This window comes from Camelus bactrianus, chromosome 1, assembly GCF_048773025.1.
Source record: "Camelus bactrianus isolate YW-2024 breed Bactrian camel chromosome 1, ASM4877302v1, whole genome shotgun sequence".
In the NCBI taxonomy this organism is placed as follows: Eukaryota; Metazoa; Chordata; class Mammalia; order Artiodactyla; family Camelidae; genus Camelus; species Camelus bactrianus.
The window spans coordinates 3,497,387-3,520,077 of NC_133539.1; the positions used below are offsets into that span (position 1 = coordinate 3,497,387).

Sequence of the window (22,691 nt, forward strand, 5' to 3'; positions counted from 1 at the left end):
TTCCTGCCGTAACACACCCCTAACTGGTGATTCCTTTGGGATACGCTGCACCTTACAGGGATGGGAACAGCCCCGGGAATGCAGCCTTTCAGGCCTGTGACAGGAGCAAAGCCAGTGACACTTCTGTACTCACCCTCCTGTTCCGTTCCCTTCCTTGCCGCCCTGAAACCCCCTGCACGCTGCCTCCCGACTGTAGATAGTCGTAAAAAATGTCCAGAGTTTTCATGATAGGTTGATTGTGTCCAGAGAGAAAAGGAGAAAAAAGTCTTTTTGGCAGCTTTGACCAAATTAAATTGGGCCCATTCCTCGGAGCTGTTGAGTCTCTGAGTTCTGCTGCTTCACCGGGCAGGCAGGTCAGGGGAGCTCCTCCCCGAGGCCAGGTCTAGGAAGTGGCCTCTTAAAGTCCCTGGCGATGAGTGGCAATCACGCAAAGGTCCGGGGAGGGGCGGGGTCAGATTCCACATTGTCCGAGCATTTCACGGAGAACAAGGCGGTGCCCTGCAGCCTCCCGTCTGAATAAGCCTGGATGGCTATCTGTGTGTGTCGTGCTATCGCAGTATCTGTTGGATCTGTGTTATGAAAAGAATAAATTGCTGAATTCGCCCTAAAGCTCCTTGTTCTGACGGTCAGGTATGTCTTCTTTCAAAGTCATCAACACCTTCAGGCAAATGATAATGGATCTCACAGCCCGGCTGGAAAGGCCTCCGGACCTTGCCGGGCCTTGTCAATAGCACGTTGAGCTAATGTGTGAGGTGTCAGCGGGTGAGTGGGTTCCGGCCGCTGCTGCGCGGGCTTGCGTTTGACCTTCTTGGAACCGTTGCTGTTGAAATTACTGCCTCTGCTGAGTTGCCTCTATTCCACGTCCCACTGCTGGACATCATACACAGACAGGTCAAAGCAGCAGACGGAGCGGAGGCTCTGTAGGTCAACCGTGATCGAGTGAAAGACATTTCCTGTGACTCAGCCTGATGTACGTTGGATCTGGAGTCAGAGAGCTCTTACCCCCCAGAAGAATAAGTGTAATTTAACTTCCCCAAGAAAGTGGACACCACTGTTCTCAGAGCCCTTCATCTGGCTTTAGTGGCGTGAGCACCCTTTCTGGGGCGCATGGCACTCCTTTATGCCCGTCTAAATGAAGGGGAGTGGGTAGGCTGCGGGACACCAGGAAGTCCGGATCTGAGTGCCTGCCCTGGGAATGGACCCCAAGGACAGCGCACCTCACTGCTCCCGCGTTCGCGTTTTAAGCTTCTCTCTGTGCCTTGGAAGCCTGAGTGCTGTGCACACACCAGACTCCAGCTGTCTTTGTGGTGCCAGCAGCGAGGGCTCACCTTCCTCATTAGAGTCGTCTGCGCTGCCCTCTTTCTTCCCCCGGGCTCGTCGCCCGGCGTCCCTCGCCCAGCACCCTGACCCTGTGCCTTGCTCTTGCAGGAGGGATTTTTAGGAAAGGCGCCAAGCTGTTCTTCCGCCGGCGGCACCAGCAGAAGGACCCCGGCCTGAGCCAGTCACACAACGACCTCGTGTTCCTGCAGCAGCCGGAGGGGGCGCGGAGGAAGGGGGCGACCCTTGCCCGGATCCTGAACAAGAAGCTGCTGTCCAGGCATAGGGGCCAGGGCACCGTGAACAGCGTCCCCATGGACCCCTGCCCGTAGCCCCCTGCACCGCCAATGCTGCAGACGCGCACCCACCGGAACCACCCGCCGGGACCCCGCAGGAGGGCCAGCCAGCTGTCAGACGGCCGCCAGCTCTAGCTGGGTTTTTTCCAACAATTTCATCTTTTAAAGGGGGAAAAAAAATCTGAGTCTCCAGCCAGGAGATCTCCCCCAGAAAGAACTGACAAAGCCGTTTGCCACCAGAAGCCACGAGACCCAGCAGCTCCACCGCGCGGGCTGTGCTCACGTGTGAGGGTGGAAGTTAAACGCGAGAGGCGTATTTACAGGGGGACCCACAAAACTCCCTCTGGTGGACTGTGGACGGGCAGGTCGAGGGCCCTGACCTCCGCCCTCTGTGCTCTAACAGGTGTCATTTTAGGTCCGTGCCTGGATCGCGTCACAATGAGGAGGCTCCCTCTGTGCTGTCACTGTGAACAGAATGGATGGTCAGCTCTCCGAACGGGCTGCTCAGAATAAAAAGTGCAGCCCGCCTGCGAGTACTGAGTACTGAGAGGTGGGACAGAGGCAGGACTTTTGGGAAACAGAAGTTGCTGTAGGAACGGAAACACTCAGACAAATGTAGGAAGACATTTGCCTTTGATATTAGCCATATAACTTGAAAAATTATGCAAATACTAAATATATTCTATGCATATTATGCTGAACACTTTTCTAAGTTTACTTTGAGCCTATTTGCAAGTGGGAGATGTATTAATTCTTATGTGGTTTTTACATTTTTCTCTACAGCATCAAAAGCTCTAATAATAGCAACAGAGCCATCAACACATGGACGTTCTCATGCCGTCGGCGTCCTCGCGAACGAGAGCCGCGAGCCTGTTGGAGGACGTTAGGGGCAGTGAGCGACAGCTCGTAGGACCTGCTACCCACATGTGCATGGTTTTTCTTTTGTCCGAGGTGGGTTTGCCAAACGTTGCCAATAGCTGAAACCAAGTACTTTCAGGGCAAGAGAGGAAATTACTTCATGTCTCAGGTGTGAGTCTTAGGAATGGAAGTTCAGTAACAAATGAGCCAAATGTGCATCAGGTCCTTTTTATGAGCTGGTCGGAATCGGCTGTGGACGGTGTGCTTATCACAGCTTGGGATGCTCTTGCTTTGACTGCCAGTGGACAAAAACGGTAAGCTTGACACAGGACTTCAATACCCCCGTGTGTCTTCCAAACCACTTTCCTCATCAGCGCGCCTTTCTGCCAGGTTTCATTCACAATTCTCACATCGTCCATTCCTTCTGGAAGAGCCACTTTTAGGGGACGTGCTTATTGAAGAACACTTGTCATCAGGGTGAAAGGTGTTAAGTAAGATTCATTTTCCTCCAATAAGATTTAAAGTCTACTAGGAAAATGTGGCTTCCGTCACGGGTGTGAAATTGAGAGCGTCCCTTCTTCCGGGTGCTTTTGTTAATCCTTAAGCAGATATTTCAGGGTAATCGAGCTGTGGGGGAACGAAAACCTTTGTAAAAACCAAAATTGCAGAATTTCGTCTTTTCTTCTTTTTTTTTTTTTTTGAGGACGAGATTAGAAAACTACATTAAGAATTTTATTTTTAAATACATTCTTAAAAATTCTTAGGTGTCCCAAGTATTATCAAGTGACTGTAAAATGACTTTTTCACCATATTTTGCTTTTAAAGGTTATATTTCAATTGTAATCATTGTAAACTAGCACCCGGCTGTCCAAACTATCGTGTGTTACCACCAAGTTAGTCCCCACAGGTCAGCAGTCCCTGCTAGGCTTGTGGAACCAACGGTTTTTTTCATGTTCTGTTTGACTTGACGGGTCATTGTTCTCTCTCCTGGTCAGCAGAGCCGTGACATTCCAGGATTGATTCTAGTTTAATTCAAATTTCAGGTACTGATTAGAGGTTTTTAGTACAGGTTTTTGTTCATTTGATTTTGAAATTCAGCTGGATTCCATTTATTCGAGCGTGAAGATGTTGGGGTTTTAGATTCAACTTTCTCGCTCTAAAAAATGTCTTAGCCATTCCCACTCCTGTTTGACTCCGTGAGCGTCCAGTTCACCGTTTAACACCTTCCTCAAGAGCTCTGCTCTCAGGCCCCTCGTGACTGGAAACCTCTCTGGGGTCCTGGGACGGTGTCGGGGGACCTGCGTCCGCCCGGTGTGTGAGGAGCACGGGGATTAACACGAGGGAGAGTGTCGCCGGGGAGACGTTCGTGCCCGCCGGGTGTACTTGGGGAAGCTGGTACATCTGAGTGGATCCAGAAGTTCACCCCCAGGACGCACAGACATAGCCACAGTCAGATGGCTTTTCCGGAAGTTACGGAGGTCACTAACGGAGCAGGAGATACGACAAGCAAACAGAAAAGCGGGGTCAGGAGAGCACCGTGACAACATGGGCTGCACCGCTGCTGCGAACGGTTCCTTCCCGAGCTGTGGACCCAGGTTTGTTTTTTTAAGTGGTGTAGGGTATTTATGTTAAAGTCAGTGTCGCCAAGGCCGAACGTCAACTAGGATGGCACACCGAATACAAAACGTGCTAATTTGTGAGTCACCTTATTCCCTTACCTTTTCCACACGCCGGAGTGGTTTGAGGGCTTTTGGTTTTGGTCTTCATGAAATTTTTGCAGAGTGGTGTTTTAAAAGCTATTTCTCCTGAACACTGATATTAACGTGTGTCTGGATGTCTGGAACCAGCTGCTCATGCTGGGGTTAACGAGCTGGCAGCACTCTGGTTCGTATAAGGACGCGCCTGTGTTCTCTGTGGAGGAATGAAATGGACCTTTAAGTGTGTGTGTTTTCACGGCATTTACAGAAGTACCCGTCTCACCATCATGCCAGGTGAAACCTGCTGTGAGGAAGAAGGTTTAGACCCAGCACTATTTAAATCCAGGTCTCAAGTTGAAGGTCAAAAGCAGCACTGGATTCCCAGAGACGGCTCCCCAGCCCATCACCACCAGCCAATCACAAGTTGGGCGCCTGCCTAGGTTTCTGATTGGTTTTACTGGCCACATCTCTAGAAGCTGCAAATTTTTCTTCTTGAGCAGAAAGGAAAAGATGAATTTACGCAGCTGCCACAAAATTCCAATGTTTTCTGATTTATAATCTCACCATTCTTGGTCTTGAAACCTCAAAGCATGAGTTGGTGGACGCTGGAAGTCAGAACATTTAACTCTACCAGATGGAGGACGGGTCTCAGCACTGGCCTGGACCCTGACAGCAGACCCTGCCTCCACCCCCTCAAACCCACCAAGGTGTGATGACCAAAGCCAGCGGCACGGGGACACCAACACTGCTAAGTCCTGTGCAGCAAACTCAGGTTACAGCTATCCGGTTCCTTCTTTTTGGCACTCCTACTTTGCGTGTGAGGAGGCAGTCGAGGTAACATGACCTCGCCCCGTTCACCGTTCACTCACCTCCCAGCTAGCCAGCGACGTGCCATTTATAATTTAGGCTTGTGGGTTTTTTCCCCCAATATCATATCAAAGCTACATATTTTTAAAGAAAATAAAAGGCGGTCCGGGTATGTGGAGAGGTTTGACTTGATGACCCTTGTCGTGATGCATGTACAAAACAACAACTGTATCCCGGGCAGCGCGGTCCGCAGCCCGCGTCGACCCTGTGCGGCTGGGTTCGTTCGGAGATGTGGCTGGAACACGAATGGTCTTTGAAGGAAATAAAGGGGCACACAGAACACTAGACACCGAGTTGTTTGTGCTGAGTCCTGTGCTGTCCCCGCAGCCCAGCAGCCTCTCTGAGGGTCCCAGAACCGGCGTCTTTCATCAGGCGCCTCGGCGGTCACTGCATGTGGCCGCCACGGTCAGCGGGCATCACGGAAGAGCCCTCCTGCTAACGGTCTTACAGGATCTTTCAGTTACTCAGCGCCTGTTTGAGGCCTGGGGGTAAAATCACGTGCTAGAAAGCCAAGGTGTCCAGTGAGCTTCCGGGTCCTGGTGAGTTGTAGCCGCTACCAGTCATGGGCTGCTTGCCCTGGGTGCCCTAGCGGCCGTGTGACCCCGTGTGACCCCCAGGGACCTTCTGAGGAGTGCTGTCCCCTCGCGAGTGAAGCCTTCATCCCTCCATCACCTCGTTGTTATCGCCCCGCCCCAGCGGTCACCCGAGGGTGGGTGCAGCGTGAGGTTGGAGGGGCAGGTGCTGGGCAGGGTCCCAGGAGGGCTGGGGTGTCTTGTGCCAGCCCCGCAGGCCTCGCGTCTCTTTTTTGGTGATCAGTTTCCTTCAGTTTCATCCCCCCTGCTCTGCCCAGGGGCCCAGCACTTAGAGATCAGGGCCCTGGCCCCCGGCCCTTCTCTCAGAGGTCCCAACCATGCCCATCCTTTAGGAGGTGGAGTGGTCACTTGGGAGCCACGTCTGATGCACACTGTGCATTTCCAAGGAAGAGTCTCCCCGTGGAGAGCCCCAGCATTAGCAGGGCTTGGATTCCAGAGTCTGCTCTGGACGTGGACGGTGGCCATGGCACGGCATCTTGGTTGGGATTAAGGTGTCCCGGGGCCTGGGCTGGAACTGCTGCTTCCTGTGTGGCCGGCGGTCCACTCTGTGCTGACGCTCCAGGAGGAGTGTGGATGGACTTGCTGGATGGCCGGCTTCCCTAACCCGACCTCCTGCCGGCCACTTGTAGGTGCGCGCCGTGTTCGTGCCAGTCCCATTTACACAGCTCAAGCCACCTTGGTCATTCTGGAATGCGCCCCCCTTGTCTCCAGCGCACACCCCTCCCCATTCTCATGATCTAACCGAACACAAGCCCTGCCTTCTCCGTGAGGTGCCTGGCCACCAAGGATGCCCAGGGCGCTTCCATCAGCACCCTGCAGTCCCTATCACTTGGCCCTTCTCACTCTCTCGTAGACTTGTACCCTGGTAAGAATGTAAGTGCCCGTATCCCCTGGGTTCCGGGTGATGCCCGCTTAGAGCAGTAATGGGCATCAGCTGGAAGCTTTATATAAATAAGCTTGTCCGGGAAGTCTGCTTATACCCATCCTGCCCCACTCATCGGGCCCAGGGTCAGAGCTGGACCTGGAGGGCGTGCACAGGACAAAAAACATGCTGTTCTTGACCTCAGTCTCCCCCTGCAAATACAAGGCACTGTGCGTGTATGTTAATAAGTAGTTCATAAAAAAGAAAGGCAGCTGGCTCACCACGGAGGACTGGACACCAGGATGGATGGGCTAGCGCAGCGCCTGCCCTCAGGGAAAGCTGCAGGCCAGACCCTCTTCCCATGGAGACTCTCTCACCTCGCCCACAGCTCACCTCCGCCCTGTGTCAGGGCCTGCAAACTGCCAAGCTGTGCCCTGCCTGTGCCGGGCATTCAGAACTGCTGACTACACTGATGTCACCAGCATTTGCAGTCAAGGCGGCGCTTGCTCAGGCTTTGGGCTACTTGGTGTTTTAGAGAAATACTGGGAGAGAAAGACTAGCGATCACAGTGATAATAATTAACCCTAACTGAGCACTTACAGCGTGACAGGGATTTTTCAAAGTGTTTGACACGTGTTGACTCCTACACTCTTTGAGTGATGATCCGGTTCAGTTTCACGGGTTAGGAAACTGAGGCACAAGGGGGTTAAGGAAACTTGCCCAAGTTCACAAGCTGCTAAGGGCAGAACCAGAATCTGAGCGCAGGCGGTCTGGCTGGAGAATCCCTGCTCGTGACCACGAGTCTCTACCTTGTGTCAAATGGAGAGACAGAGGACTGTGGCCTCATATAGACTTTCCTGAACTTTAACGCGCTGTTACAGGTGAGAATGATGGAACGCGCTACTTTGCTCATAGCAGGAATTAGATTATTTGCTGATTATGTCCCTCTTTCTCTGGATGGGCAAGAATTAAGCCAGACTGAAAACAAAAGCTAGACGTGGTGTAGAGGAGCATCTTAGGATGTGTGCATCCGTGACGTCCCCTGACAAAGGAGGTTTGTATTTAAATTAACGACAAACCAGAGCTGATGAGACACATTAGTTGGAAAGCCCACGTGTAAGGCAGGCCAGTGACAGGCTGAGAGCATCACCCTCAGCGTGGCGCCACAGGGCAGAGTGATTACATCTTAGTGCCACAGCTAGTCTGTTTGGGAAGGAAAATCCACTAACTGAAGCTCTTCTGTTTAAAATCCTCTCAGTAAATTTTTTAAAATTTCAAGCCTACAGAATAACCTACATACCTTCACCTAGATTCACTAGTTTTGCTACATTTGCTCTATCCAATCATCTTTCGATCAATCAATTGTAGTTTGAAGGCTTCATTTTTCACCCTAAATTCTTCAGAAGGCATTTTTCTAAGAACCCAGGCATCCTCATTATTATAATTCAATGCAGTTATCATGCTTAGGAAATTTGACATTAATGCAACACTATTATCTAGCTTCACAGTCCGTATTCACATTTCTCCAACTGCCTCAGTAACATCCTTTATGGATGGTTTTTCTGCCTGGGATTCAGGGAATTCCTGCTGCATTTGCTATCAATGAGAATTTGGCACCTTCAGCAACTCTGAGCGACACAACTTTTTTAACTTTAGATTTTGGATATAAATCTGCCTTAAAAGGAATTATTTCCAGCCCTCATAGCTGAAAAATTCTGAACACTCTCAGAACTCTTTTGAAGATACAATGGCATTTGGGAACGTGGACCCCAGCCCTGTGCTGCGCGCATTGCCATGAGAAATGGCTTTAGGTGGGTTGAGGTCTTGCCTGCTTTGTTCTTCACTCTTGCTCTGACCTATCACTTTTTCCTGTAAATGACCTGCTTTCGTGCACAAATGCCAGTACCTATTTGGTGTGCAGAGACCAGAGAACCAGCCATCTGGGCATGAGAATTGTAAGTGAAGTCACTAGAGGGCTGTGTAGGTGGAGAGGCGGTGCAAGTTGGCCATTGTGGTCAGTTTGGGGCTCCTGGGAGTTGGTGTGCATTTGGGCAAAGACCTGAATGATGGGGAAATGGTGGTGGGGAACCTGGGACTGTGTTCCAAGATCTTGAGAACAGAAGGCCGGAGGGAGGCTGGGATTTCACAGCTGGGTGGGGCACGAGCAGGGTGCAGGTGAGGGACCACAGGTGAGGTGATCAACAAGGTGTGGGAGGCCACAGTTCAGACCTACCTGTGAGTGCCCTGGGAAGCCACTGCAGGATGTCCCGGGACAGGGTGGGGTGGGGAGATGAGCCCAGCAGCGCATCGCGCTAGGCGGGCGGGCTCTCTCCCGCTCCCTGTGGACCTGCCCTTCCAGTGGGTACTTACGACCAACCTCATACGCAAACCAGTTCACACAAGTGAGTCTGGCTGTGGGACAGATTCCTACAGGTGGGGCTCCTGCACCAAAGGCTATGTGCACCTTGAATTTCTATGGATATTAATAAATGGCCAGGGCAGAGGCTGTTCATCAATTCTCCCACTTGGAAAAGATGAGACTGCGTGTTTCTCTACAGTCTCTTCACAGTCATGCTATTAAACTTTAAAAGTCTTTACTAATGTAATAGGTAACAATTATCTCACCATAATTTTGCTTTCTCTTATTACAGTATAGTTGACTAGCATCTCACATGCTTAAGAGCCACTGTATTTTCTCTTCTGTGAACGGTCTGTAGACTGTTCATTTTTCAGTTATTTATCTTTTTCTTATCGATTCTTCAGAGCTTTACATGTATGAGGGGGACGAATCCTTTCTAATATCAGTTTCAAATCATTTCCCCCATTTCATCCCCTGACTTTATTAATGAAGGCTTTTGCCAGGCAAAAATGAACAAGACAGCTTACATCTTTGAATGTGACAGCACAGGACTAGATAAATGATCCTTCTAGCCCCCATATTTCTAATACCCTGTGGTCTCTTGTCCACTGAATGGTGGGAGTCAAGTGCCCACCCAAGCCCCCGAATTTGGGAGGCAAGAGGAGGTAGAAACACTCAATGCCAGGGAGCGGTCTGGCCTCAATTTCGCACCCCGGGTTCACGTCCCAACTTTTCACATGGCAGTGTCGGGTAGCGGTTAAGGCGGGGATTACGGAACTCACTCCCTCTGGACTGAAATGCCTGGTCTCCACTCCCCAGCGAGCTGCCGGCCCTCCTCTACTTCGGGGGCTTGGGGGTGGGGGCGGGAGGGGGAGGGAGGCAAAGCAAGCGCTTCTAAGCAAAGCAAGCGCTTGTAAGCGTTTATTAAGTGGACAGAAAGATGACCGCAGCAGCCCGTGGGCTAAATTCACAAATCATTACGATTAGGCAGCAAATCTTAGACCTATTTTAAAGAAAAACTCGACTACCTCTCCCACCCAACTCTCTAAAAGGAAATTAAGGCTTGACGTGGCCATCAGACGAAAGGTACGGGGTGGGGGGAGGATACCCGTGCTAGCTGCCAGCCCGTTGCTGTCGTGGGTCGCGGGATGCGGCTGCGCTACCGAGGAAGGGGCTGCACGTGGGCACCAGACGCCCCTTACAGCCCCGGGGAAAGGGCAGCCGCAAGCCGGCCCGCTTCTCCCGGCCGATCCGGATCCACGCGACCCGCTCACCCCGTCCACGCCTCGCTACTGCCCTGTGCATCCCCTCGCGCCCTGCCACTGCCCTGTCTATGCCACTCCGGCTCCCCCCGTGCACGGGCTCCGCAGTCCCACTCCCCTATCCTCCGCATCCGCTCCTGCTCCAACCGTCTGTGCGCCTTCTCCGTCCATACGACCCGCGCCCTGCTGCTCTCCGGTCCATGCCTTCCGCTTCCCTGTCCACGCCGCCCTCCCGCCCGCTCCCGGTCCGTGCTGCCCGCTTCCCCGTTCCCCCTCCACATCGCCCATTTCCCCGTCCACTCCCACCGCTCCTCCGCTCTCTCGTCCACACCGCCTGCTTCCCCGTCCAGGCTGCCGCTCCGGGTCCAGCCGCCCTCTCACCCGCTCCCCGTCCACACCGCCCGCTTCCGCGTCCACGCCGCCCTCTCGCCCGCTCCCGGTCCGTGCGGTCCGCTCCACTGTTCCCCCTCCTCATCGCCCGTTTCCCCGTCCAGGCCGTCCGCTTCCCGGCCCAAGCCACCGGCTCCGCGTCCACGCCGCCCTCTAGCCGGCTCCCGCGTCCACGCCGCCCGCGCCGCCCGTAGAGAACTACAACTCCCACAATGCCCCGCCGCCGCCCCGCGGCTTCCGGTGCTGCGCAGTTTCCGGAGCGGATCGCAACCCGGAGTCCGGATCCGATCCCGCTCTGCACATTCCAAAGGCAGGTAAAGCCCGGGCCCCGCGCCCGCCGCCCGCCCCCGCGCGCGCCGCCCCGGCCTGGCCCGGCCCGCCGCCCCCGCGCGCGCCCGCCCGGCCCGCCGCCCCCGGCCCCGCCCGGCCCGCCGCCCGCCCCGGTCCAGCCGCCATGCCGCCTGTTCTTTGTTACATTTGCCGGCTGCGGGCACCGTGGGCGATCGGAGTCAAAACCCGGCTGGATTTCCCGGAGCCGCTCCGGGATCGCCCTGCGCGCCGCCCGCCCGCCCGCCCGCCGCGGGCCTCGCCGCCGGCCCCGCCGCGGGCCCCTCCGCCCACCCGGCCGGCCAGCTCGGGGCGCGGGGCCTCGGGCCGCGCTCGCCCGTGGGCGCGGCGCGGGGGGCTCCTCCGCCCCCGGCCCCCGGCCCGCGGTCCCGCCCCCGGGCGCCCTCGTCGCCGACGGTCCCTCGTGATGTCACGCTCCCCGTCCTGGGCCCAGCCCCCAGGGGCGCGCGGGGAGGCTCCCCGGACCCCGGACTCCTGCGGTTAGAAAAACAGATCCCTGGATTCAGGCGATGGGGCTGCCCAGGCCCCCCAAGAGCACCCTCGGCCCCGTTTGTGTAAACCCTTGGGTGGCAGAGGCGAGGTAGTGAAATCCAGGGACAGGTGACATGTGGCCGCTGTCGGGGTGGGTGGCTGTGCTGGGAAGGGGCGCCCCCCCCCACCCCGGCGCGGACAGGTGGACAAGCTGGCCATGTGGCCTCTGGCGAGAGGGTCAGGTATTCGCGGTAAGGGTCAGTTTGAGAAGACAAAAGTGGAAGTGCATTCTGGAGATACCCACCTCTTAATAGTCCTATAGTTATTGTGTGTTTATTCATCTCTTAATGTAGTGGATGAGATTTTTTTCCCACAAAAGCTCAGAAATTGCCTCCTCCCCATCAAGGGTAGATTAAAATGGTAGAAACAAGTGTGGATCAGAGACACAATGACCCATGTACGTATTTAAAGCTGCCAACCCACAAAAACCACTTTTGCTTAAGACATTCTCATAAAATCTGGACTCACCAGATATGTTTGGAGAACCCAACTTGATTCCTGGAGGTATTTTTAAGGATGGAAAGTAAATGAGCAACTGGTTTTGTAACAGATCTTAGAAGGCAACAGTGATAACTGCCTGCAGAGTGTGGCGATGTAGACACTTTGTATTTATAAGTGAGCCTCCCCCCACCTGGCACGCACACACCAACACAGTATTTTGTTTCAGACCTGGACGTTTTCACACTCTCCACATTTTCACTGCTCCACTCTGCTTCTCTGGATTTCCTTAGCATCACTGCTCTATGGTGAATGGTTAGGAAATAGAACTATAGTTTGAATTTTGAAAGGGAAAAACAGTAAAATGTATCCTTTATAGAGTTTTTTTCTCCTGATAACCTTGATTCATATTTTTGCAGAAGAGTTGCCAACAAAGACTACAATAATAGATCCCATTTTGTAAGCAGGAGGAGGAGTTATTTTTTCCAGGAGACCAATACGTAAATTCAAAAATCACCCCCAATTGCAAGGCTAATAGCTTTTCTGGGAATAATTATGTCTGAGAAAGACCTCCGTTAGCTTAGGCTGTATCTCTCAACCATCATTCTTTTGATATTGTCGTCTGTGTGGAAGGCCAGGAGAAAAACACTCCTCCCATTTAGCAGATTTAAGGGAGACTGAAGGCAACTGTTTCTTGCACGTGTGACTTCAGAGGCCGAGCTCCTGAGCAACGACTCACGCACTTTCTCAGCCTGCCTTTCACAGCTGTGATGTGTGATGAGCGCTGTCCAGCCCCTCTCCCAGGGCTCATTAGTGTGCGTGTGTTCATTGGCCGGCCGTTCAACAGATACATAATCAGTGTGCAGCTACCAGTTGCTGGGTGTTGCAGAGAAGAGAGAAGGCCCTGCCTGGTGGACCGAATGTTCCAGAGGGAGGGAGGGAGGTGGGCAGTGTTAGAGCCTGGAGAAGAAGGCAGGAAGGATGGCAGATGGAGGAGGGCAGGGGAGGGCACACTTGGGCAGCTGGGACTAGAAAGGTCTGTCTGAGCAGGGGGCATTTGAATGGAGACCAGTGCTGTGAGGCCCTCAGTGGAGATCTGGGGTGAGGGTGTCACGGGGAGACAGATGGCAAGTGCAAAGGACCTGGGGTGGCAACACGCTTTGGGCGGCTGAGTTGGCGAAGTGCAGGAGGGCAGCGCGGGCTGTACTCTATTCAGAGTTTATCCTGAGAGCCAAGCAGGCACCTTGGGCTCTTTGGGCAGGGGTGGAGCAGGGTCTGTGTCCTTTTAGAGAGAACTCTGTGGCTGCCATGTGGAGAGTCCAGGCCCAACAAGATTCCCCTCAAAACTAGGTGGAGGCAGAAAGGGAAATGAGGCAGGCCTTGCTGCTGGTTTGGTTGGAGAGCGGGCAGGGGGCACCGGGAGGTATGGATAACAGGTGTGCAGGTTGGGGAGTGGTCGGGGGAATCAAGGCTGCGTGTGCCTGTGTCATCTTCGAACTGCCCCTTGGGGTGGGAGAAACCCTTGCCCAGGGCCCAGGGTCCTGGTCCTCACCTTCCTTAAGTTCTCCAGTCCTGAGGAAGGGTCCCTCTCACTATTCAGAAGGCAACCCCCATTCCCAGTCTCAGTGTGGGCTGTGGGATGCTCTGGGTCCCCACAAATGTGTGGGCATCGGGAGTGACTCCACAGGGCATGAGAGACCCTAGGCATGTGGTCGTGGGTAAGTGGTTGCTGTGACGAAGCTCTTCTGTTCCATTTCCTTGTCATTGGAGCAAGGTTTCCTGCACTTGCATAAAAACGAAGAACGGTAACAGAGTTGAAAGGGATTCCATGAGATGTGGATGGATTGGGGGAAAAGTCCTGTTTACCTGCTCAGACACAGCTTCCTGGTCAGGTGACCCTTACGAGTGCGTGCGGTGTTTCCGTGTTGACCAGTGGCGGCCCACTTATTGGATGGATAACTAACTCAGTCCAGAAGAAATGAGCACAAACTTACGGTCGCAGGAAACCAAGACTGATTTCATCCATGTGCATAATTATAGTGTGGTCAGTAGTCACTTCAGGCACAAGTACGTCACGTTGAGTTTAGCATCTGTAGTGGTGGGGGCCGGGGAGGCGGCGCTGGGGACAGCAGTGCTGTGAGCCTCCTGACTGTTGAGGAAGAGCTTGTCCGTGTGCCTTGTGACTGGGTGGCAGGGACATCACACTGCAGGGCTTTGATTCCCATAGGCATATTTAGAAGAGCCACGTAATAGTTTTATTTTAAGCAGTTAATATTTGTAATATGCTTGCAGCTGTTTAAAGTAAAGGTGAGCAGTTGAAAACTTTTTTGTCTGTTTTCATGAGCGAGCTCTGTTGGAGGCTGGTGGGAATAATTCGGGGGTGCAGCTCTGCAGCAGAGGGAGGGGTGTACTAAGGAGGGTGCAGGGGTGGGGCCCCCTGTGGGGTCGGGAAGTGGGTGCAGCGTGCCTGTGTATCGTGTGACAGGCGTGGCCGAGAGGACTTCAGAGATGAGGGGCCGTTTGGCTTAGACTTTAAAGGAGTTTGACAGATGGAAGTAGGAAGCTTCTGCAAGAAGAAGCAAGAGGAAGGGTCCGTGGAAGCTGGGAAGCTGGTCGTGGGTAAGTTGGGGTGGAGAGGAACCCTGGGCTGTAATGGGGTGGGGGCCGCTCAGGGTCATGGCAGCGGCCCAGTTGAGGCCTCTCATCCTAAGAAAATCTGAAGAAGCCCAACTCTGCGTCCTCCCCTGGAGTCTCGCAGAGCCTGTGGGGTCATATTTCTGCAAACGTACAGGAAATTGAAGCTCAGGCTTCTCAGAGGCGACACCTTTCTTTACCTGAGAGATGCTGTTGGCTGGGCTTGACTTGTTTTCGGTGGTAAGCACCATCTGCTTCTCCAGCTGAAGCACCAGTGTCCTGAGGGGGCCATCAGAAAGCCCTCAGTAAGCTGGCCTTCCTCCGTGGTGTGGCTGGAGGCAAACTCGTTGTAAGTGTTTCAAGTTGAGTGTCCTTAAGTCACGATCGTGCGAGGGGCCTGCACGGGGTAATGCGGAGAACCGCTCCTCCCCACTGGCTCCCAGGGAGGAGGGACCCTACCTGCTGGATAAGGAGTCTGACTTTGGGAAGGAGTGCTGCCAGTGTTTTTGAACTCAAGGCCTTTGGTCTTTTATAAGTTTAAAAAGTATATATGCTAATTGGTTATAGTAAGTTTGCCTTTTATTGTGACCAAAACTGTAAATGCAATCTTGGTCCCATTTTAGTGAGGAGGTTTACAAAATCCCTGCTCTGACCAGGCCGCTTCAGTTCTGTCCATTGATCCTGCCCCCGCCACCCCCTCAGTCCCCCGGGGTCCCTTTCTCCCGCGCATCTGACCCCTCTGGACTTTCTTCTCTGCAGCTTCTGCTGCCACCCACTGTGCTCCCACTCTTAGGCTGCGAATGTGTGGAGATCTTCTCACCACCAAAGCTCCCAGGGTGCCTAGTTTTAAAATATCCTGTCTGTCTTACAAGGGCCCAGGAGTCAGGCCTTACCACCTCCCCTCTTCTTTTGTGTTAAGCAAAAAGGTGACTGCCCGTCAGAGTTCTTATCAGCCCGAGCAGGTCAATGCCAGCTCAGTTTCCATTTTTAAGACAGCAGAGTGCAGACCTCTCTCTCACCCTCTTTGCTCAGAAATCCTCTTAAAGAATCAGATGCGAAAAATCAGAAAAATCGATGTTGTCTGGTGAAACTAAGAGGTTTAGAAAGAGGAAACGAGAAATTATGAAAGAAATAGCACAAGAAGATCTGAGGCCCAGAGGGCAGGAGTGCCAGGCTGAAGAGGCCAGTCCGTGCTGAGCATCAAGGCTGGCTGAGCCTTCAGGTCACTGGAGCTGCAACCGTGGGTCTAAGAGATCCGGGGGCTGGGGCGTCTCAAACAAAAGGTTTGCCTGCTAGAAAGTCACCAGACTCCTCAGCGGGGACACTGGAACCTGAAGGACGATGGAGTCCCACTTTCTACAGGAAGCTGACCGTGTCCCAGGCAAGGCTGCTGTCATGTGAGATTGAAATAATGACATTTGCAGACACCGCAAGTCCTCTCCGAGGACTTACCTCCCAGGCACCTTTCCAGGAAGCTCCTAATGATGAACTAGAACGTCAGAATTGTGCCTGTGCAGGATGGAAGGGAGCTCAGAGTAGATAGTCCAGCCCTCATTTTGTACGGACAAGGAAACCAAGGCCCACGGAGGGGAAGTCACTAACTGGAGGTCGTCCCTGCCAGTCACCGGCGGCTGGGCCCTGGCGTCCGTCCTCTCCCAGCAGGGCTCGGCCCTTCCCTCCCTCCGACGCACCCAGAGTCTGCTCGGGACCGCGAGTCTCTAGCACGCTGATCAGTGTGTGCAGATAAATTCAGGAACTGCTGGGCTAAACACGTTTCAGTAGATTCTTATTGTGGGACTTCTCCGGGCCTTTAAAGTGCATTGTGTATCAAGACTCCAGAATGAGAATCTGAGATGTTTCACAAATTTACTGGCCATGATGTCCCTCCTCCTCCTCCACAGAGCATCTTTCAGGACTGTTTGCAGCTCATGTCTGAAAATTGCTCTCACTTGTTTGCTTTTAACCTTTCGTGATTTTTCCCCTTAATGTTTTCAATATCGTCATGAGGGTACGTGCCCAGTGGGAAAATGTCCCTCTTGCTTAAAAAAAATTTCCTGAGCCCCTGGACTGGGACTGGCTCCTGAGCCCTTGAGATGTGGCAGAGCCGAATGAAAATCAGCTGCAAGTATAAAATACACACAGATATGTAAGACTTAGTGTGAAAAAAATCATTAATGGTTTTTTTTATTTTATGTGTGAAATGATAATATTTTGAATATGTTCTATTGAATAAAATGTCACCAAAATTACACATGTGGATCCCAGTAAGATTTTTTTTTTTTTGTGGATATAGGCAAGATTGTTCTGAAAGCAAAGGAATGGGAACAGCTAAAACAGATTTGAAAAAGAAGACAGTGGGAGGAACCACTCTACCCAATTTTAAGACTTATTACCAAGCAAAGGTAATCAAGACTGTATTGACTGATCCCCACCAGCATAGTGCTGGAGGAGGGTGGGCACAGAGATGAGTGGAACAGGAGGGAGGACCCAGAAAGAGACCCACACACACAGGGCCAGCTGGTTTTTGACAATGGAGTGAACACAACTCAATGGTGCTGATGCAGCCGGATGTCTGGAGCGAAAAAATGAACCTGGACCCCAGCCTCATGTCTTAAACAAAAATTAACTCAAATTGGATAGTAGACTGAAATGTAAAAGGTAAAACCCTGAAGACTTTTCTAAGAAACACAGGAGGAAGTCCTCAGGGGCAGGGCTGGTGCAGAGACCTTAGATCTGACCCCAAAGGCACAGTCCATCAAAAGAAAGATCAGTACGTTGGACTTTGTCAAAATTAAAAACCTGTGTTCTATAAAGCACCGCATGAAGACGATGAAGACAAGCTAGAGGCAGGGGCGACGTGTGTCCCGCCATCCTGCGCGTGCGTAGTGGCGTCTCCTTGTGGCTTTGCCTGGTGTTTCCCTGGCGGCAAATGATGTTGGACATCTTTTCATGTGCTTATCTGCCATTCTGCTGTTTTCTTTGGTGACATGTCTACTCATGTCTTTTGCCCACTTTCTAATTGGATTGATTGCATTTTTACTGTTGAAGTTTTGCAAAAAAATTTTTTTATTGAAGTGTAGTTGATTTTCAGTGTTAGTTTCAGGTGTACAGCGAAGTGATTCAGTTATACGCACATATGTATTTTCTTTTCAGATTCCCTTTCATTATGTTGTTACAAGAAATTGATTACAGTTCCCTGTGCTATATAGTAGGTCCTTGTTGTTTATCTATTTTATACACAGTAATGTGTGTCTGTTAATCCCCAACCCCTAATGTATCCCTCCCCACCCTTTCCCCTTTGGTAACCATAGTTTGTTTTCTATACCTATGAGTTGGTTTTTGGTTTATAAATAGAATTTGTATCTTTTTTTAGATTCCACATATAAGTGATATCATATGATATTCGTCTTTCTCAGTGTGACTCCACTCAGTATGATCATCTCTATGTCCATCTATGTTGCTGCAAGTGGCGTTGTTTCATTCTTTTTTTAATAGCTGTTTGCTGTTGAGTTTTGAGAGCTCTTTGCATATTCTAGATAGGGATTCGTGGTTTGCAAAAAATGTCTCCTGGTCTTTACTTTATTCATCCTCTTCACAACGTCTTTTGCAGAGCAAAACTTTTCAATTTTGGTCAAGTCCCATTGATCAATTTGCCTCTAATAAACTGTGCTTTTGGTGACAAGTCTAAAAACTGGCTAGCCCTAGATCTCAAAGATTTTCTATTTTTTAAAACACTTTTTTACTGTTTTATGTTTTAAGTCTGTAATCCGTTATGAGTTAATCTTGTATAAGATGTGAGGTCGTAGGTCACAGTTCTTTTATTTTTTTTGCCTCAGGATGTCCAGTTTTTCCAGCACCGTTTGTTGAAAAGACCGTCCTTCCTGCACTGAACTGCCTTTACCCTTTGTCAGGAATCAGTTGAGCGTGTTTGTGTGGGGCTGTTCTCCACTTCCACTGATCTGTGTGTCTCCTTCCACCGGTGACAAGTACCACCAATACCTCATTACTGCAGCTTTATAATTAAGCTTGAGTCAGGTGGACTGATTCCTCTCACTTTAGGGTTGTTTCTAACAGCTGTCACCTCCGGGGCTGCGTGTGACGGCCAGGTGTCGTGGGGAACATCTGGCCTGAGCCTCCCTTGCTTCCCATGTCCACCGAGTGCCACGCAGGTGGTCCTGAGCCCGGCTAACTTCACAGTAGTCCTGGCTTCCTGGTCCTGTTACTGCTCTGGTCCTCCAGCGATCACAGTTGTAGTCAGCTTGTTTGCTTTTTGTTGTGCTGATCACACAAGTTTTACAGAGATTTAAGGTTACGCAGTGGTTCTCAGACTCCAGCTGCATCAGAATAACCTGGAGGTTTGTGAAAACACGCAGTGCAGGGCCCCCACCCAGAGAGGCCTGGGGAGGTGCCCGAGAATTGGCATTTCCGAGAAATGAGGAATTCCCAGGTGCCACTGGTGCTCCTGTTTGCTGGTCCAGGGACCACACTTTGAGAACCACTGGGGTAAGGTAAGTTTCCCCAGTGTCAGTGGTTAAAATTGGCCGGATCTCAGACTTAGAATTTTCCTACCATTTCTGCAATAACAGTACTGTCTGCGATTTCTTGTTGAAATTTCCTTCGTGCCCCAGAAGTCTGGAGACTGGACTTCCTTCTCCGAAGGAGCAACCTGAGTGCCATGGGGAGTTTTGTCACGACAGCAGACTTCACGATGCTCCTTTCCTGCCTTGCCCTGCCTCCCAGGGTGGCTGTGAGCTACATTCTTGGGCTGAAAGGACCACTTTAGAGCCCACATTTCAGGGGCCAGATGCTTCTAATAAAGATGTTATTCCCAGGACACAAACATGTAAATATGAGAGTGCGGTTGAATAAAAGCCTGAAACTTGGAGCTGTGTCCCTCCCTCCCTCTCTCATTTTCTTCCTGCGGCCACTTCAAAACCTGGCTGGGTGTCCTCTCCCGGCAGGTGTGCCCTGGGGACTCTTGCGGGGTGGGGGACCCTCCTCGAGAGGCCAGACTGGAGGCAGGCGCTGCCGGGGGGAGGTGGCCACACAGGGTCTCTCGGACTTGGCCAGAGTCCACGAGGAGGGCCGGGGCAGCCCCCTGTGTCCACATTCCTCGATCCCGTGGGCCTTGTGGGGACCCCAGATTCTGCTGTGATCTGGCTACAGTTTGGGGGCTGCCTTTGAAGACCCCACTGTTCACCTTTCAGAACTTCCTCGACCAGGAGCTGGTGTTGGCAGGTGGGCTGGGTTCCCATCGGTGGGCAGCCGGCTCTCAGGCCCCTGGGGCACTCAGCAGCTCACAAAAATGGGTTTCCACTTGTTTCTTCTGCCGCGTCCCTCCTCACTTTTTGCTCCAGGACCAGCGGCGTCCCCTGTTCCAGACTGGCCCCCAGCCATGCCTGCAGATCCCACCAGCCAGGAGACCCCAAGTTAGACTTGCCAACAAGGCCGTGTGAGACACCTTGTCACTTACATGGATGTTCCCAGGGAAAGAAGGCACCACGCCGTGTGGGGGGAAATCAGCCTGGTAATTTGTCCTCGGCATTTTAAGGGCAAATTGGAACCCACCTCTGTCTCGTTTCCTTAGAACGAATTCACTTCCGTGGTGAAATTTTCAGCTGTTTTCTTCCTGCTCAGTAAAACCTGTGTTCAGCAAGTCTGAATCTTCATGTGGACTTTGCATCGTCTGCTTTCCGTTCTTTAAGCTCCGGGGTTGGGAGCGGGCAGAGGGCATGTGGAATCAGCATTCAGGAAGTGCCGGCCTGCGTGCCTCCCCAGAAAGGCTCCTAGGAATTCAGAGGGGCTTGGACAAGGAGTGGGATGCAGGGAGGCTGCACTGGGCTGGCTTAAGTGAGGATGGGGGAGTGTGAGGGGAGAGGATCGGCTGTTGAGTGGCACGTACTGGGGGTCTCTCACTTTATGCTCCCCTGGAACTACATGAGGTGGGCGTTTGAATTTCCATTTTATAGGTCAGGAATCTGGGGTTCCAGGATTAACACGTCCATATCACCCACGAATGCGTAGGTGCTTAAGAGCAGCTGCCTGCTGTGGAGGTGGTGTTTGAGGTGAACCTTCAGGGAGGCAGACGTGACCGGATGTGATAAAGGCTTCCTGGAGAGCAGGAGGGCTCTCCTCCCTGAAGACACTCATGGCTTTAGTCCCCACGAGGAGTGAGTGCTGGCTGGGTGTCACGCACAGGTCAGCAGCTGGAGAAAAACAGAGATCGTGTGAGACGGGGTCGCCCTTGAGGAAGTCACCGTCCAGGGAGGGAGTAAAAGCAAATAGAAGTGGCAACGTGAAAGCTAGGGTTTTAAAATTGGTGGTATGAGTGGGGAGAGGGTGTAGCTCAGTGGTAGAGCACGTGCTTAGCATGCACGAGGTCCTGGGCTCAATCCCCAGTGCCTCTGTTAAAATAAATAAATAAACTAGTTACCCACCCCCCAAATGGTGGTATGTTTCTTTTACAAATGGAAATAGATGGGTGTTACGGAAAGGGGAAGTTCGCGAAGACTTCCTAATCTAGAGCCACTGGCCAGTGGCTTTTACTAAAAGCAGCATCATTTTAGGCGAGAGACCACTGCAAGGCCGGCAGCCCCGCTCCACGGCATGGGGGCCCTGCTGCGTGCTGTGTTTAAAGCACAGAGTCAGCGCCTACACAGGCTCTAGGCGGCCGTCGGCAGGAACTGTCTTTGAACCTGGCTTGGGGAAGCACTGGTCCCTGACGCGGCTCTCTGTCCCGGCAGGTGTCGGCGATGGCGGAAGACGGCGAGGAGATCATGTTCATCTGTGAGTGGCCCGAGGCCCGCCCTCCGCGCCCACGCGCCTGGTGTTCACAATGGAGAAAAGCTGTCTCTTTTTAAATTGAAGTGACTTTACCTGCTTTGCAAACCACAATTTATTTGTTCCATGAGAAAGGTGCTGCTGGCTGTGGTTTTAAAAGACTCACCTTCTCAGCACTCCCAGCGGAGGGCACTTTGCAGGGTTAGCTGTTGACTCAAAAAAGTGACTCCTGGGTTCAGAAAGAGGTTTACAACACATTAGATTTATGATAAACAGGTTAAGTTGATGAATGTTCATTGATTCTCATTCCCGGGGAAAGACGTCCTTTATCACCAGAGAGGTGACTCTGCCTGCTTTGAAACAGGCCTTGGTGCTGGGTTTTCTCCTTGGGGTGCACGTCCTGTGTGCAGGCTTTTTATATTTGTGGGGAGCACTGTCGGTCAGGCCCCTCAGCAGGGAGTCTGCCTCCGGGCTCAGATGCTCAGCCGCCCCATCTGTTTGCAGGGTGTGAAGACTGCAGCCAGTACCACGACTCTGAATGTCCCGAGCTGGGCCCGGTGGTCATGGTCAAAGACTCCTTTGTGTTAAGCCGGGCACGGTGAGTGATAGCCGCGAGCTGTCTGTACGGTCCTGCCTGTCAAACAGGGTTGTCTGCATGTCCGACTGCGGCTGGAGCTTGGCGGCCTTGACGTCTGTACAAAGGGAGAAAACAACAAGGAAGGAAAGATTCTGTGAGAAGGACTGGCCCTGGTTCCGGAGGCCAGCCGGGACCTCCATCCCACCGCGAGCTGAGTCGCCCGCCTGCCCGCGGGATGAGCCCGGGGGTGCTGCAGAGGCTTCAGGGTCAAGGTCTTTTATCCCGTTCCTGGTTCTCAGGAGGCGAGCTATATCAGATGCCGCGGGCAGCCGTGGAAGAGCTGATGGGCTGCGTTAACTTATGCTTTGAGCGGCCATGGCCAAGGTCGTAGGTCTGTTCATTCAGTGTCCCCCATGGTCCAAACCCAGTCCTGCCATCAGACATGCCCGCTCTGGGCAAGGGGGTTGGGGCATACAGGGAGCCAGGCAGAGCTGTTGCAGCTTTGGAAAAGCACCTGCAGATCTGGTGAGGCGGCTCCATGGCTCTGCCACTGAGCGTTTCCCCGAGGGGTGGCTACCGTGTCCCCCGAGGGCCGTCTGGGTCACAGCCCCATCTGCTGTGTAGTAGGTGTTTGGACGCAGACGAGGCGTGCTCCTCTCTGCGCCCTAGTTGCCTCATCTGGAAAGTGAAGAGATAAAAGTACCACCTGGAAAGTGGTCATTGTCCCTGACTCAGGGCCTGGCACGTGGTGGCGCTTAAGTTATCTCATCCGTGCTATTTCTAGAAGCCTCCCCACTGGTTTTCCTAGCTTCTTTATTTACTTTCTCTCACTGTGACTTTACAAAGCAGAGAGATCACTATTTTTGGCTGAAGTGGAGAGCT

General features: G+C 52.5%; 2 protein-coding genes across 6 annotated transcripts in view; both read left to right on the top strand.

Moving 5' to 3' along the window:
* C2CD2 (C2 calcium dependent domain containing 2) overlaps positions 1–5,322 on the top strand; it is a 54,171-nt gene extending 48,849 nt beyond the window's left edge. For 2 of the 3 annotated variants that reach the window (XM_074350797.1, XM_074350730.1), the window contains exon 14: positions 1,429–5,322. In XM_074350797.1, the coding sequence (XP_074206898.1) occupies positions 1,429–1,649 (221 nt within the window). In that variant the 3' untranslated portion in view covers positions 1,650–5,322. The remainder of the gene's footprint in view (positions 1–1,428) is intronic. The other variant, XM_074350859.1, reaches the window with a different exon arrangement.
* A 4,047-nt stretch (positions 5,323–9,369) lies between these two features.
* Positions 9,370–22,691, top strand: part of PRDM15 (PR/SET domain 15) — a 51,537-nt gene continuing 38,215 nt past the window's right edge. Inside the window, exons 1-4 of one of the 3 annotated variants that reach the window (XM_074350604.1) lie at positions 9,370–9,935; positions 10,606–10,815; positions 21,196–21,238; positions 21,737–21,830. In XM_074350604.1, the coding sequence (XP_074206705.1) occupies positions 10,714–10,815; positions 21,196–21,238; positions 21,737–21,830 (239 nt within the window). In that variant the 5' untranslated portion in view covers positions 9,370–9,935; positions 10,606–10,713. Of the gene's footprint in view, positions 9,936–9,968; positions 10,816–21,195; positions 21,239–21,736; positions 21,831–22,691 lie in introns of those variants that run through there. The other 2 variants (XM_074350541.1, XM_074350657.1) reach the window with 2 other exon arrangements.